General features: G+C 38.3%; 2 protein-coding genes across 5 annotated transcripts in view; one reads left to right on the forward strand and one right to left on the reverse strand.

Annotated features, from left to right (window-relative positions):
* The first annotated feature begins 243 nt into the window (after positions 1–243).
* Positions 244–4,636, forward strand: RPS6 (ribosomal protein S6). Its single transcript, XM_047829983.1, has 6 exons — positions 244–462; positions 996–1,127; positions 1,638–1,848; positions 2,044–2,190; positions 4,246–4,403; positions 4,496–4,636. Exons 1-6 carry the CDS (start codon positions 259–261, stop codon positions 4,589–4,591), a joined length of 948 nt encoding a protein of 315 aa, XP_047685939.1. The 5' UTR covers positions 244–258; the 3' UTR covers positions 4,592–4,636.
* Positions 4,637–6,614: 1,978 nt separating this feature from the next.
* Positions 6,615–15,323, reverse strand: part of DENND4C (DENN domain containing 4C) — a 122,554-nt gene continuing 113,845 nt past the window's right edge. For all 4 annotated transcript variants that reach the window (XM_047829980.1, XM_047829978.1, XM_047829981.1 and 1 more), the window contains 3 exons: positions 10,298–10,448; positions 8,427–8,491; positions 6,615–8,209 (listed from right to left, as the gene is read on the reverse strand). In XM_047829980.1, coding sequence (XP_047685936.1) covers positions 8,073–8,209; positions 8,427–8,491; positions 10,298–10,448 — 353 coding nt within the window. In that variant the 3' untranslated portion in view covers positions 6,615–8,072. The remainder of the gene's footprint in view (positions 8,210–8,426; positions 8,492–10,297; positions 10,449–15,323) is intronic.

The raw sequence follows: 15,323 nt of genomic DNA on the forward strand, positions 1-15,323 counted from the left end.
GCATCCAGCCGGAACCAGGGCAGAGCAAGCTTCTGAACCAAAAGGAACTAAAAATCTTCGGACACTAAGGTACAGGAGAGGCCAAGAGAGTTGAACTCCGCTCCTGCCTTCCTTCTGTGGTAGCAGCAGATGCAGAGTGGCCAAGACGGAGCTGGGACCCCGCTCTGGCCCAGGAGGGTGCGGGACAGACTGAGCAGCGGACATGCTAACCTTCAGAAACAAAAAACAAAAACGAACCAAAAAAACGTCACGGCGAGAATGGCACAGACAGCTCGCGGAACTAACCCTTCTAAACTAATTAAACCCGGCTCCGGATGTGCCGCCCACCTATGCTCACTTCCGCTATCCCAGACGTCCTCTAACATCGCGAGAACTAGAAGTGCCTATGAGACGTGGGCTAAGCGGAAGTCGGGCCTCTTTTTTCGTGGCGCTTCGGAGGCGGTAGGCAGCCTCACCATGAAGGTAGGAAGCGGTGGAGGGTTTTGGACTAGGCTTGGGGTACGTGAATCGTGCCCCAGGACGCTGCATTACCGCAGTCCTAGCTCTCCAAAATCCTAGCTGTAGGCTGAGGAGAGTCTGAGGCGGGAGAAAGTTCTCCATTCTTGGGGCCACGGGTTCTTGGGAGAGCGGATGGCGAGCGATTACAGCTGGAGCCGCGCCGGGCGGGGAGAGCCATGGTGGCGTCCTCACGCCCGGCGGGACAGATAATGACCCTGCTGCCTAGTTGCGGCCCGTAACTCGGGCTCCTTGCTCTGGTAGGCTACACGGCTACGGAGGGCCCTTCGCGCCGGGGTCATTCCACGATGCTTGAGGAAAAATTAGCCCGGGTTTTAGGGCGGTGTTTCCGCGTTATTCTATACACACGTTTTAGCTAGTAAAACGTGTTTCAGCATTTCTGCTCGTTGTCTGTTACATAAAAGGCTTGTGGCAATGGAATTACCTTTGTAAATTCATTGGTTCTCTAAAGCTCTCCCCCCCCCCCCCTTAATCCTTAGCTGAACATCTCTTTCCCAGCTACTGGCTGCCAGAAACTCATTGAAGTGGACGATGAACGCAAACTTCGTACCTTTTATGAGAAGCGAATGGCCACAGAAGTTGCTGCTGATGCTTTAGGGGAAGAATGGAAGGTAAAAGTTGACTATTGTTGAAGCTGTGTAAGAGGTAGTAAACGTAGTTGGTAATTGGTCTATGTAGTGCGGTTCAAACTCCGGGTTCTGTCTTCTGACCTTGGGCTGGTTCCTTGCAAGTGTACCTTTTTCGGGTAGCGTTATCACCTTGCAGGGTTTTGTAGGTCACATGGGAAAATATACCTAAAGTTCTTGCCCTGCAAGCTGATAATCTCCAAAGAGTATCTTTAAAAAGTGCCAACAGGGTTGTTTCTGGTTCACTTGTTTGTTCTCTTGTGGTTTCTTCACATAATCTTTCTTTTCCTAGAACTGTTAACATCTAGTATAAAAATATATAGGTTAGAAAGAGGGCTTGATTGATAGGAATTTGCTAACTGATCTTGGCAAACTGAAAATAAAGAAAACTTCATAACCAAGTTTCAAATTGGATTTAGCATACTTCTAGGATTTGGGGTATACTTCATAAGGGCCATAATCTTTTATTTTGCATCGTGTCATTGTATGTTACAGGGTTACGTGGTACGAATCAGTGGTGGCAATGACAAACAAGGCTTCCCCATGAAGCAGGGTGTCTTGACCCATGGCCGTGTCCGCCTACTGCTGAGTAAGGGGCATTCCTGCTACCGACCACGGAGGACTGGAGAAAGAAAGCGCAAATCTGTTCGGGGTTGCATCGTGGATGCCAATCTCAGTGTTCTCAACTTGGTCATTGTGAAAAAAGGTGAGGTTTCTTTGTGTTCTTGAGTTCAGTTTTTGTTGACATTTAAAAGTTGATTACCCGAGTGTTTTTTATTTGCAGTGTCCACAGTTTGACCAGTGGACTTGTTTCTTTACCAGTGCATAAAGAGTAATTAGGATTTTTGTTTGTAAGAAAGTTGTGGGATTAAAAAGGTCTTTGATCACTTTTTCCTTTCAGGGGAGAAGGATATTCCTGGACTCACTGATACTACTGTGCCTCGTCGCCTGGGGCCCAAGAGAGCTAGCAGAATCCGCAAGCTTTTCAATCTCTCAAAGGAAGATGATGTCCGCCAGTATGTTGTGAGAAAGCCCCTAAATAAAGAAGGTAGGGGAGGTTTTGCAATTTAGAGTTTGCTCCATTTCATTTGTCTGTAGCATGTTGTGGGCATACTAGAAAGTAAGGTCTGCCCACTATGTATTTGCTTGGAGTTTAAGTTTTTAAACTGGAAAACTGGGGGAGAGGGTCAATATAGCCAGTTGGTATTAATCCTTGTCATATCTGATGATTCTCTAGAAGCATACTTGGAATTTTGCTTTGAGTCATTGATGTATAAGTTTATCTGAAGATGACTTCTATCAGATGTGTGAAGTTCATGGCTTTGGGGTTAGGAGTCAAAAAAATTGATGAAAAATTCTGGGACTAGGATTGAACGTGCTCTCACATCCCCCCCCCCCTTTCATAATTTTGCTTTCTTTACATATTAGCGTTTCTATTGTTTGTTTATAGAAGAATTTATACTTTCATCAACTGAAGTTGCTTTAACTTCTGCCCACCCCTCCCCCCTTTTTAAGTCAAAATCTTTAAATGTTGTTTTTGATAGAAAGCAAGTGCAAGCAGGCAAGGGGGAGAGAGAATCCCAAGCAGGTTCTGCACTGTCAGTGCAGGGTCCTACTTGGGGCGCGATCCCATAACTGTTGAGACCATGCCCTGAGCTGAACTAAGAGTCTTGACACTTAACCAGCTGAGCCATCCACGCACCCCTGGCCCTTATTTTCTCAGTCTTAGCTGTGGGTGTCAATAGTAGGAATTGTGGCCATTAGAAGAAAAACACTTTATTCAAAATACTAGGTCCAGGTGTTTGGGTTTTTGGAGCTTTTATATGTTAAGATGGTATATACTAGATACATAGTTTGTTAGGTAACATAATCCATTACCAGTGAGGTCTGTAGCACCTGTTTTCTGTAACATTAATGTGTGTAGTAAGGTATGTGTGTAGTAAAGTGTAGGAGTATTTTACATTACGTGGAATAAAGAGCATGTCAGTCCTGGTTGGGTTTTCCTGACAAATCTGGAAAAATGTGGCTCCTGGCATATAGTGAGTGCTTGGCAGTCCAAAATATCTGAACACCTGTGTGCCAGGTACTATTTTAAGTGTAGAGGATATAGTATAAAAGAACAAGTTGTTCTCCTGAAGTTCACAGTTAGAAAGAAAAGGCAGGTACGTGGCAGTTGCCCATAACCACACCCCTGGAAATACTGCCAGTGTAGCCAGTGTTCTGCTTAACAGGCTTGTAATACAGGTTCTTAACATCTTTAAATAAGGGATTGTTTGACTTGTAGCAGCAGAACCTGAACAATTGAGCATTTCCTTTTAGAAAATTTGCTTTAGCTATTTGTTAATCGCACTAGTTGTCCACAGACTCAAATGATTACATCTGAAAAGGCTTTTGCTCCAAAGCAGATTAGGATTTGGGATTCACAGACGACAAATGAAGATACTCTAAGCACAGTGTGTTGTACGTTCTAATGTACGTGGTTTCATTCCCCAGATTGGCAGGATCTGCTTTGGCAAAATACTAGACTCAAGCACAAATGGGATTTCAAAGTGTGGTTAGGATATTGGTGCAGATAAGAGTTGTACTTAGTTTTCATAGATGAGTTAAACATACAGTTAAATATGGTTTGAAAATAATGCTCCTGTGTCTTACAGTACAAATGTAGAATACCTTACAAAGACGATCTAACTGTGGAAGGGAAATCAAAATGGAGTAGGAAAAAGCTTGGGATAGTGCTTTCTCCAGGCAGAGTAACATGAATCTACATATGTTCTTGAACTTGACATTCAAAGTACTAATGTGTAACAGGCTGTCTTGGGATTAAATGCACTACACAGGAAAACCCTGGCATCTAGTACAAAAAGTCTGTTCACCTTGCAGAAGGACTTAATCAGCTACTTACATTTTGAGATTTAGCCCATCTTGTCTTTTTGTTTGACAGGGTAGTGTTTTAAATTATACAATAGTTCAGATTCAGCTTAAGGCCTCATACAGCTAAGTTTTCCTAGGTATTACTGTTAGTAATGTTTTTAAAATGTAGATGTGGATTCTGATGAACAAGGGTATTCTTGAGAAGTGATGGAATTCTTGTCTGAATTTTCAGGTAAGAAACCTCGAACCAAAGCACCCAAGATACAGCGTCTTGTTACTCCACGTGTCCTCCAACACAAACGTCGGCGCATTGCTTTGAAGAAGCAGCGCACGAAGAAAAACAAGGAAGAGGCTGCAGAATATGCTAAGCTTTTGGCCAAGAGAATGAAGGTAAGTCAAGATACCTGGTAGAAAAAGTCAGGCCTTACTTTGGATTTACATTTTTAAGTCAGACAAGCTAACTGCTTTTTTGTTTTGTTTAGGAGGCCAAAGAAAAGCGCCAGGAACAGATTGCCAAGAGACGGAGGCTGTCTTCTCTGAGAGCTTCTACCTCAAAGTCTGAGTCCAGTCAAAAATGAGATTGTTGTAAGAGGAACAAATAAATAAGATCAGACGTCAAAGTACCTTTATTGATTTTCTTCATTCATAAGAAACAAATTCTGGTCACAGAAAAGGAAGTGTGCAGGAGATCCCTTCAAGTGGAGAGGCTGAGACCACACTGGGACAGCGGTAGAGATGGCCAGGACAGGGTTCTGGGGGGAATGGGTGGATAGCTCAGGAAAGGATTCTGAGCAGAATGTCCACTGCTTTTTCAGTGAGTCATGGAACAACTTGGAAATAAAGGACAGACTATTAATCTTTTGTATACTTTATTTTGAAGAATACAGTTTTAAAGATCTATACATAATACATGAAAAGTGCCCTTATGAAGATGGACATTTGTCATACGTAAGTAAAAAAAAAAAAGATACCTTGCTAAAAGCATAGTTAACGGATACCATTTTAAAACAGTTCACAAAGCTTTTAAAACCAGTGCAAGTTGTATTAACAAAAAGCTTTTCACCTCTAGTGAATTGTTATGTTCATCCTTTTTATGGTTTCAGTGTGCCTTTAAGAAACACTCTTTGCATCAATGAAAGATGCACAAAGAGAAAGTAGCATGCTTTTTCTAATGTAGCCTGTCTAGTTTCTGTAGTAATTGCAGTTAGAACCAACCTTTTACAGACTAGAAGGATCATTAAAAGGCACGTTAGGCTTTAAGGGTGAAGAACAGGAGTTCCTTATTTGCTGGATTATACTTTTTTTAACCACAGGTGAGTAAAATTTTCAAACTGCTTTTAACAAGAGAGGAGCAGTGCTTCACAAAATGTGCAGTGATTCAGAAGTTTGGGGCCCGAGATTCTACATTACTTGCAAGATTCAGGCTAATACCAATAATGCCATCCCCTAGACTGGACCAGATAGAAGATTCTTAGGCAAAAGTGAGCTCCCCATTGCTTTTCATACAGGGTACTAAAATGTTACATAAAAGGGGAAGTCTTGATTGGCAATTGATATTTTGTAAATTGAAGTCAAACTAAAAAGGCAGAAAAGGAAAATGAAGCATTTTAAAATGACCCAAACCAAAAAGGAGTAACACTGCAGTCATGGGGGGGGGGGGGGGGTGTCACATAAAGGCCAGAAGTCAAGTCTGGTATACAGCCCAGAGTTTGTATTAACCAGTACTTGGTTGATTCCAATGTATGAAACATGAGAACCATCACCCTGCTTTCTCATATTAAGGAGTACAGTCACTAAAGTGGACAGATAATACTTGGGTTAGACTATTCTAGCTCATTAATCCCAGCAGATTTAAGATTGAGAACTACTTTTTAAAAGAGGATGTTGGAGAATATTTCAACATTAAGAATGTTGTATCCTGCATTTCTAGTTTGCACCAAAAAATGAAAAGAGCAACAATTGAATATCCAAATATTAAGAGACTTATGCTTATATTCTTACTGAACACAGTTAACCCTTAACAAAGTGGGTTGCTATAATTAACCTACAAAATGCAGCTAAAGTATCAGACTGTCCACTCCATATGTTAAAGGTTTAGCATTTAGGTAATGTTAAAAAACAATCTGCACTAATTTGAAAGATTATTTGCAGAAGTTCTCAGGCTTTTAAGTTTTATACATTGCTACAACTCATTGTAAACATCTCTAAATCTATGGATAATAATTGTATATCTGGCTTTTTGGTTTTCCTTTGCAGTTTGTAGTGGTCCACTTTCTATGGTAGGTGCTAGAAAAGGCCTTTATGTGCTTTTAGTAAATTGATCCCTATTTCTTGACAGCAGCAGGCTAAGGTTTCCAATATAAAATGGATGAGTCATTTAGAATGTTACAGAAAGTTACTAGAAAACGCATACTTTGGTACAAATATGGCCAAATCTTAAATGTGTAAGGAGATGTTCATTACACTTCTTAGTAGGAAGTGCTTTTGGGGTAATTTAGTTCAAGTTAAGGCTTAAACAGTATTAGAATTCTAAAAGTCAAAAGGGTTAGAATTGTCCACATTTCAGGAGCTTTGAAGATGTGACAGAACAGCACAGCAAGCTTAAGAATTTTTCATTTTATTCAACCTGGGGTTTTTATTTGCAAGGTAATTCCAAACTTGATGGGGCAGTGTTAAATTGCAAAAATATATACTCTGAGACAGTGCAAACGATCCGCTTTAAGGTAATGAGAGTTGTGCATAATTTCTGACAAGTTCTTCCACTTAGCACTTTCACAATAAATTGAAATGAAATCTGCATAGGTCAGATTAACCCTGAAATGTTGGAAGACTGGTACAGTAACAAGTTCTTAAAGATTACACCAGGTGGGAGATTTGTAATGGGAATAATTTTTTAATCAGTTGATCTAGTCATCCGCATAATTACTATAAAAGCACACATATCAACCATTGGCTTTTTAAACCATGCAGAGTTAAGGCAAACATTACTATTCCTAAGGGACATTTTTAATGAAAGGCATGATAAATGTCAGGCATGTGAGGTCATGATTTTCTTGAACCTACTGGCAACAAGCCTAATAAGCTTTAATGTTTTAAGACTTATTGATCGATACTAAAACAGTATTTACAAATGCACAATAAGCATAGAAATCTATTATACAAGAATAAAATTTCTGTGTGCAGTGCAAGTTTATCCCACAGGTTTTTAAAAGTGACCAATAGCAACAATTCATGTACCTGAACAATTTCGGGTCCAAAGAATAAAGAGGAGCATTTTAAACCTATTCCAATTTTGTAAATTATGAGGCTGATTTAATTTCATTTAAACTACATGATTGGCTCATTTATTCCAATCTTAAAGCTGTTGCAAATTAATGGTATTGGGAAGAGGATGAAAAGTAATGTGGATACTCAAGATAATCCATTAAGGAAGAAAATACATAATATGGATGAGGAAATAGAGGCAAGGCGGTTGTCATCAGACTTTAAGGTAATTTTGATTAATGACTACAGAGGAGTTTAGTAGTAGTCATTTAATAGCTGCAGACCCCTTTCAGAGAACTGTATTGCAACATGCAGTCTAAGAATTTTAATAAATATATGGCTGTACATACAAATACCTACACAGCCACACATATACACACATACACAAATAGTTGCTCTTATAATTGAGATTTCATTTGTTTGGGGGTTAGGCAAGTTTACATTAAACTACTAGTCCCCAAACCCAATAGCTTCAAATATAAACAAAATGCCAAGAATTAATATTTCTCATCAACCTACATACACTGAGAAATCCAAAAAACAGTTTTCAAGTGGAGGCAGATAAAACCATTTAGAAGTTGCAAACCTTCAGACATGAACCCTGGGACATTTTAATGGCATTTTTATGTTGCAAGAGGATTCAGTATAAGCTACATTTCATTATATACTGTCCCAAGAGTTAACTTCATTTCACTTTCATCAATCGTTAGCATTTGGAACAAACCTTACATGTTTGCCAACTGAATCTATTTACCCTCAAGCTTTGTGCATCAAAAAATCTAGTGAACCTCTTACTTAAATGAGAGGCGCTCCAAAACACTTCCTGCACCATTCCACACTGATACTTGGTGGAGCATCAATTTTCTGTAACTTCTCAAGAATCTCTGAAGACAAATTATTGTATGCAAGTCCATATTCATTGTCGAAAGCCTCTGAAAGACATTTTCAAAAATGGAGTTGTAATTTGTGAAACAAAAGCCATAAATAGAAAAATGGTAGTCAAGTAAAGTCAAGTATATATATAAACTGCATATTTAAAAGTAGAAATCTTTTCAAAACTAACAGGAGTATTTATCCATACCAATTGCAATTGTGTAAAGTACTTCAGAAAATGAAAAAACCTGCTTTAGTAATCATTAACCAACTTACCAATATCAATATTCTCTCTTCCAAGAGACACTAATGATAAGAAGAGGATTTCTCGGTATAAACTCCTATAAAACAAGTATTTTTAAAGTTAATGGGCAAAGAACATAAAAATACATGGCGGTTTTTTAAAATGGTGAGCAATGATTAAGCTCTATAGTTAACAGCAATGTATCCACTGGTTTTGATATCACTCCACAGTTATGTCACCTTTTGCAACACTGGATTTCTATTTCAAATTAAAAAGTTATGGGCATAAGGCTTCACACCAAAAACTTTTAAATGGCTTACCTTCATTATTAACATTTTAACAATACACAGTTTCACCCTTGAACAATATGGGTTTGAGTTCCATGGGTCCACCTACACTTTTTTTTAATGTTTATTTTTGAGGGAGAGAGAGGGGGAGACAGAATCCAAACAAAGCAGGCTCCAGGCTCTGAGCTGTCAGCACAGAGCTGGATATGGGGCTCAAACTTGTGAACTATGAGATCACAACCTGAGCTGAAGTCAGATACTTAACAGACTGAACCACTCAGGCACCCCCACACTGTTTTTGTTTTGCTTTTCAATACAGCAGAGTCCTATAAAGGTATTTTCCTTATAATTTTTTAGTAACATTTTCTTTAGTAACTTTATTGTAGAAACACAGTATATAATACAACATACAAAATGTGTTAACTGTTTATGCTATAGGTAAGGCGTCTGGTCAAGAGTAGGCTATTAAGTTTTGGGGTAGTCCAAAATTATACACAGATTATCAATTCCATGGGGGGGGGTCATTCAAGGGGTCAATTTAACTCTACTTTCCAATTAAAATTTGCAAAAGCAGGGTCTTCTCTCATCTTTTGCCACTTGACAAAGTAATGTTAATTTTTAAGTAAGTTCGGGGTCCAAAACCCTTGGATACACTGTGAAAGGTGGTGTGGTCTCTTTACTATTTAATCTACCAATAAAGGATGAACCATATTTATTTGGTTTGTGAACATAATACTATCAAAAGCCAAACCTTAAAAATGAAGGAAAGCTTAAATGAAGTGATTCCTGAATATTTTAACATAGAAAAAAATTGCAGAGTAATGTTAACTCTGATAAAGCTTCATCATATAGCTTTAAAAGGTTCAGAAGCCATAACCTGTCATTTCTAATTTTCCTTCCCTGCCCTTACACTACAGATGCTTGAAACTAGCTGCTCTTTAGACTGTGAAGGTCATCTCTATCTCAACTGTTGAGATTACAAAAGGACCCATCATTTTCATAATCAATTCATGCTCTATCACTTCTGAAGTTATCTTCAAAGATGCCACAACCAAAGAAACTTGTAGAGTACCTGGAAACTGTTAATGATTGGTAGAATTTATGATGCCACTTTTCTGAAGTTTCCACTGCAAAATTTACTTACGTAGAGGCTGGAGTGAGTACTGATCTAAGCATGTTAGCAGAAGCAGGAAAGCTCCTTATCCTTTGTAATTCACTGTTTCCATCACGTTCCTAAATTGTTTCTATTCCTAAATAGGTTTTTTTTTTTTTTTAATTATCCCACAAGAAAATAAAATATAAGATGCGCAGGTTGACAGGGCCTGAACAAGCAGTACACATGTATAATAACATCACTGTTAACAAATTCATCGAAGCTTTCCAGTGAATAACAGCAGTGGTTCCCAAAGACGCAGTACAGTTTAGACATTCATGAATCACCTCCTAAAATTTAATCTATTCCTCTATACCAGAACTTTTGTTAGGTTTGCTCAGGTATGAAAGGAAACTCTGGGTAGTACTTTTCAAAACAGGTGTGCTTCTTTTACAATTAGAGATATTTTTTAAATAATACTTAAACATGAAATTGAGTGGCAAGAAGCAAAAACGATTATTACCTTTGTCTTTTCATGTCTGGCTTTATTAGCTGTGAAAGTAGGTTGATGGGTTTCAGAACATCATTATGTTGAATACTCTGCCTGATGGTTTCTACTAAAGTGCTTGTTGCTTCTTGTTCCTCTGACAGGAGAGACAATTTCTTTTCAGAATCTAATAAGAAGAACACAGGAAGTAAGAATAATTACTTTTAAAAGACTTTTTTCCAGAACTGTAGCATTTTCTAGTTTTCTATTCAACCCCGCCTCCCCCTTAAGAGTAAACTTCTGTGTCAATGTGACCAGCTACAAAATGTTTTTCCTGCTTTCTTCAGATAGGAAAGGCTTGTCCCTTTGCCTTTTCTCTCTGAACACAGGGGTTCCTGCTTCAGGCTGGGATGTGATAGTTTGTACTCCAGCAGCAATCTTATAACCATAGAGCAACCTTAACTGATGGAAACGCAAGACACAAGTAAGACACAACACAAGGAGCCTGGGTCCCTGATGACAGAGGAGTTGCCTATCAGTCCTGGAGTGTCCACTTCATAGCTTCTCTATGGGAGAGAATAATCTTTACCTGTTTAAACTTCTGTTATTTGCCATTAAATATAGCCGAGTATAATCCTAATTGATACAAAGGCAATTCTAGAATTATTAAGAACAAACATTTATACAGATTTCATAGATTATAAAAGTGCTTCAGTATTGTACTGGAATTGAATCATGCTGACATTCAAAGTATACAAAATCAATGAAGTGTGCTTGGCCCAGAATAAAAGGAAAACTAATACTGCAGGTAATTCCAGCAGCCGTACAATTTTATTTATACCCATGTGAGTTGAGATGGGAATATGTATCCAGTAGCTCCCTAGTCAGTCTCATTGAGAATCCATCATAAAACCAGCTGTTGTATTTTTCATACAACACAGCCCCTTAGTAAAGGTTAAACTAGTAGTACTTCATTTGTGTTCAAAGAAACAGCAAACCTCTCTATTACAAGGGGAAATACTGGCTCTTACGGGCTTTAATTCTAGCTCTTCTACCTGCCACATGATGACCTTTGTATATATTTGATTTTTATGCTATGCTGTGATTTTAGAACCTAACCCAAATATAATCTGCAACTTCACTGTTTCTCACTTAGTTTAATTAACACTTCGAGATATAATTCCCAAACCATTCAATACACCCATTTAAAGTGTACAATTCAGGGGCGCCTGGGTGGCGCAGTTGGTTAAGCGTCCGACTTCAACCAGGTCACGATCTCGCGGTCCGTGAGTTCGAGCCCCGCGTCAGGCTCTGGGCTGATGGCTCAGAGCCTGGAGCCTGTTTCCGATTCTGTGTCTCCCTCTCTCTCTCTGCCCCTCCCCCATTCATGCTCTGTCTCTCTCTGTCTCAAAAATAAATAAACGTTGAAAAAAAAAAATAAAGTGTACAATTCAGTGGTTCTCAGTACATTAAGCTGTACAATCATCATATTATCATCCCCAAAGAAATCTCCTGTCTATTAGCAGTCCCTCCTCTATCTCCCAAACCCCTCAGCCCTAAAAATAATACTTTTATTTTTAAATAATATTCCACTGTATGGATATGCCATATTTTATCCATTTATCAGTGGATGGACATTTAGGTGGTTTCCATTATTTGGCTATTAAGAAAATGCTAAGCACAGTGCACAAATTTTTATACATAGGTATGTTTTCATTTCTTGGTATATACTCAAGAGTGCAACTGCTGTGTCTTATGACTACTCTACTATGTTGAGGACCTGCGAAACTGTTTTCCAAAGTAGCTCCACTATTCTTTATTCCACTCAGCAGTGTATGAGGGTTCCAATTTCTCTATATCCTCACCAACACCAACACTTGTTAGTGTCTGATCCTTTAGATTATGGCCTACCTACTGAATGGGAAGTGTCTCTCTTTGTGGTTTTGGTTTGCATGTCCTTGAGGTCTAATGATATCGAACATCTTTTCATTTGCTTTTGGCCATTTGTATAACATCTCTGAAGAACTGTCTATTCAGATCCTACTATGGTCTGACTGTGTCTCCCCAAAATTCTTATGTTGAAAGACCTCATATCAAATGTAATGGCATTAGGAAGTGAGGCCTTTGGGAGGCAATTAGGTCATGAGGACAGAGTCCTCATGACTGGATTAGTGCCTATAAAATTTAGGGGGGGTGGTGGTACCAGAGTTCCCTCATATGAAAGGATCTAATGAGAAATCTGCAACCTGGAAGAGGGCCCTGAACTGACTGTGTTGGCACTCTGATCTAGGACCCACAGAACTGTGAGAAATACATTTCTATTATTTATAAGCCACCCAGTCTTTGGTATTTTGTTACAGTAGCCAGAATGGACTAAGACAGATCCTTTGCCCAGTTTTAAAGTGGGCTGTTTTTTTATTGTTGAATTGTAAGAGTTCTTTGTATGTTTTGACTTTAAATCCTTTTTAAGATGTATTATTTGTACATATCTTTCCCCTAGTCCATGGGTTGACATTTTTGATGGTTTATTTTTCAGCACAGAAGTTTTTGATTTTAATTGTCTACTTAATCTACTTTTCCTTTTCTCACTTGTGCTTTTGGTGGTGGTATATCTAAAAAAGGCCTGTGTCTACAAGGTCATGAATATTTACTCCTATTCTAAGACTTCTACAGTTTTAGCTCTTACATTTAGATCTATAATCCATTTTGAGTTCATTTTTATGTATAATTTGAGGAAGTGATCCATCTTTGCCTTTTTTTTTTTTGTTTTGCATGTTGCTCCAGTGGTCCCAGCACCCTTTGTTGGAAAGACTATTCTTTAGGTCTTAGACTATTCTTTAGGTCTGTTTTAGCCTATTGTTGGGTTGATTCTTTTATCATTATATAATGCCTTTCTTTGTCTCTTTCCACACTCTTTTGTTTTAATGTCTATTTTCTGTCTGATAGAAGTAAAAGGCGAAGGATTTATACAATCTGAAGAGAAACCAGAGTATTATTTTTTTGTCTAACATAAGTATTGCTACCCTATTTGCTTTTGTTTGTTTTGTTTGTTTCCATTTGCACACATATCTTTTTCCAGCCCTTCACTTTCATTCTCTGTTTATCTTTAGGTCTAAAATGAGTCTCTTGTAGGCAGCAAAGAGATGGGTCTTTTTTTTTTTTTTTAATCCATTCTGTCATCCTCTCCTTTTGATTAGGGCATTTAGTCCATTTACATTTAAAGTCATTATTGACAGGTATGTACTTACTGCCATTTTAATTGTTTTCTGGTTTGTTTTCATAGTTCTCTATTCCTTTCTTCTTTTCTGGCTCTCTTCCTTGTGGTTTGAGGGTTTTCTTTAGTTTTTATGCTTAGATTCCTTTCTCTCTCTCTTTTTTTTTTTTAATATTATAGGTGTTTGATTTGTGACTACCATGGGGTACATGGAGAGTGTTAATATTGGCTCCCCCAAGTGTCCAGCTATCTAGGCTAGGGGAAGAGAAGAAAACCAGTGCCTGCCAGCACTTTTGTTCCCAGAGAAGTCTGCAGATCTCTGCCCCTTTGGTACATGTCCTAAAATTAGTTAACAAATCTCCTTCACATATACCCCAGGCACTTTTCAAACTGCTGCTGCTTTGCTGTGTCCCCAGCAAGTTACTTAGCATGCTGGCTCTTTAAAGGTGGGGACTCAGCTTCCTATCATCCTCTGGCTCTCCTGGAGTTAAGTGCTGCTGATTTTCAAAGCCAGAAGTTATGGGGACTTTGCTTCTCAGTGCAGGTACCTAGTATGGGGTCCGATCCCCTCCTTCCTCCCCCATGCTTATGATGCTCCTCCCACTTGTACTTAGTTGTACTGGAAGTATGGTTCCCGACTGCCCTGCTGCCCCTTTTTGATATGGACTTCTCTCTACAACTAGCTTTGGAAGATCTGTTTCACCAGTCTCCAGGTCATTTTCAGTTAGTTCAACAGATGTAGCTGTTGCTTCAATTTGTCTGTGGGACAAAGTAAACTCAAGATCCGTCTACTCTGCCATCTTCCCTCCTTTTTCTTTAATAATTTTCACCAATTATGGTTGTTTTGCTAGGAAGCGGGTCTCTGAAAATCCTCTTCCAGAAGTCATTGAGAAGTCGTACCATTCTAAAAGTCATCACCCACTTAATTGTTCTCTTTTAATGTCATTTACATGCCAATTCTTCATTTAAAGCAGCCAATCAAGGCATTCTTGAGAAATAAGGCCATTCTTGAAAATGCTAAATTTTATTTTCATCATAAATTATAGAATATTTTGAAACACTTGTGCATTTCAAGAGAGGTGGGAAATAACTAAAGAAATAGCAACACTATCATTTTCTAACATGAAATTTCAAGGCTACTTAGCTATTTAAAAAAAACATAAAAACATCTGAACTGAAACCACAACAACAAAAACGACAAAAACAGCTTATAATGTACTTAACTATAATTTTATGACTAGCATTTTCGAGGGAAACAATCCAAATAGCAAAATATTAATAGAGTTTTTGAAAAGGACAATCTAATAAAAGATTAAAAGTGAACTGTTCCCTTTCTCTTCCAAGGAGCCACTGTTAGTAGTAGTTTTAGACCTTTTTATTTCATATATTCAAAACACAGATATATATTTTGGGGTTGATTTTTCCAAAGAAAAAAAAGAAAGAAGATCATACACTGTTCTGAAACCTGCCCTTTTTCACTCAATATATGATGGGCATCCATCCTTTCAGACACCTGTATGCAAATGACCCTTATACTTTTTCTTGGCTGCCAACATTTCATAATATGGATTTATCTCAATTCTCCTGTTAGGTATTTATGTGAAGTTTTTAAAACAAATAATCATACAGTAAGCATCACTGTACAGAAAGCTTTGCATATGCTTTCTATAGAACAGAGCTGTGTTACTGTGATTGCTGAGTTTAAGGATATCCACATATTAAATATGGATAATATAGTCCACATTGTTCTCCAGAAGTATATCATTTGCACTTCTAACAGTGTATCAAAGTGTTTTTTCCTTCATATCCTCAAAAAGACTGGATTTTAATTATTAAGATCTTTTGCCA

This window comes from Prionailurus viverrinus, chromosome D4, assembly GCF_022837055.1.
Source record: "Prionailurus viverrinus isolate Anna chromosome D4, UM_Priviv_1.0, whole genome shotgun sequence".
Lineage (NCBI taxonomy): Eukaryota > Metazoa > Chordata > Mammalia > Carnivora > Felidae > Prionailurus > Prionailurus viverrinus.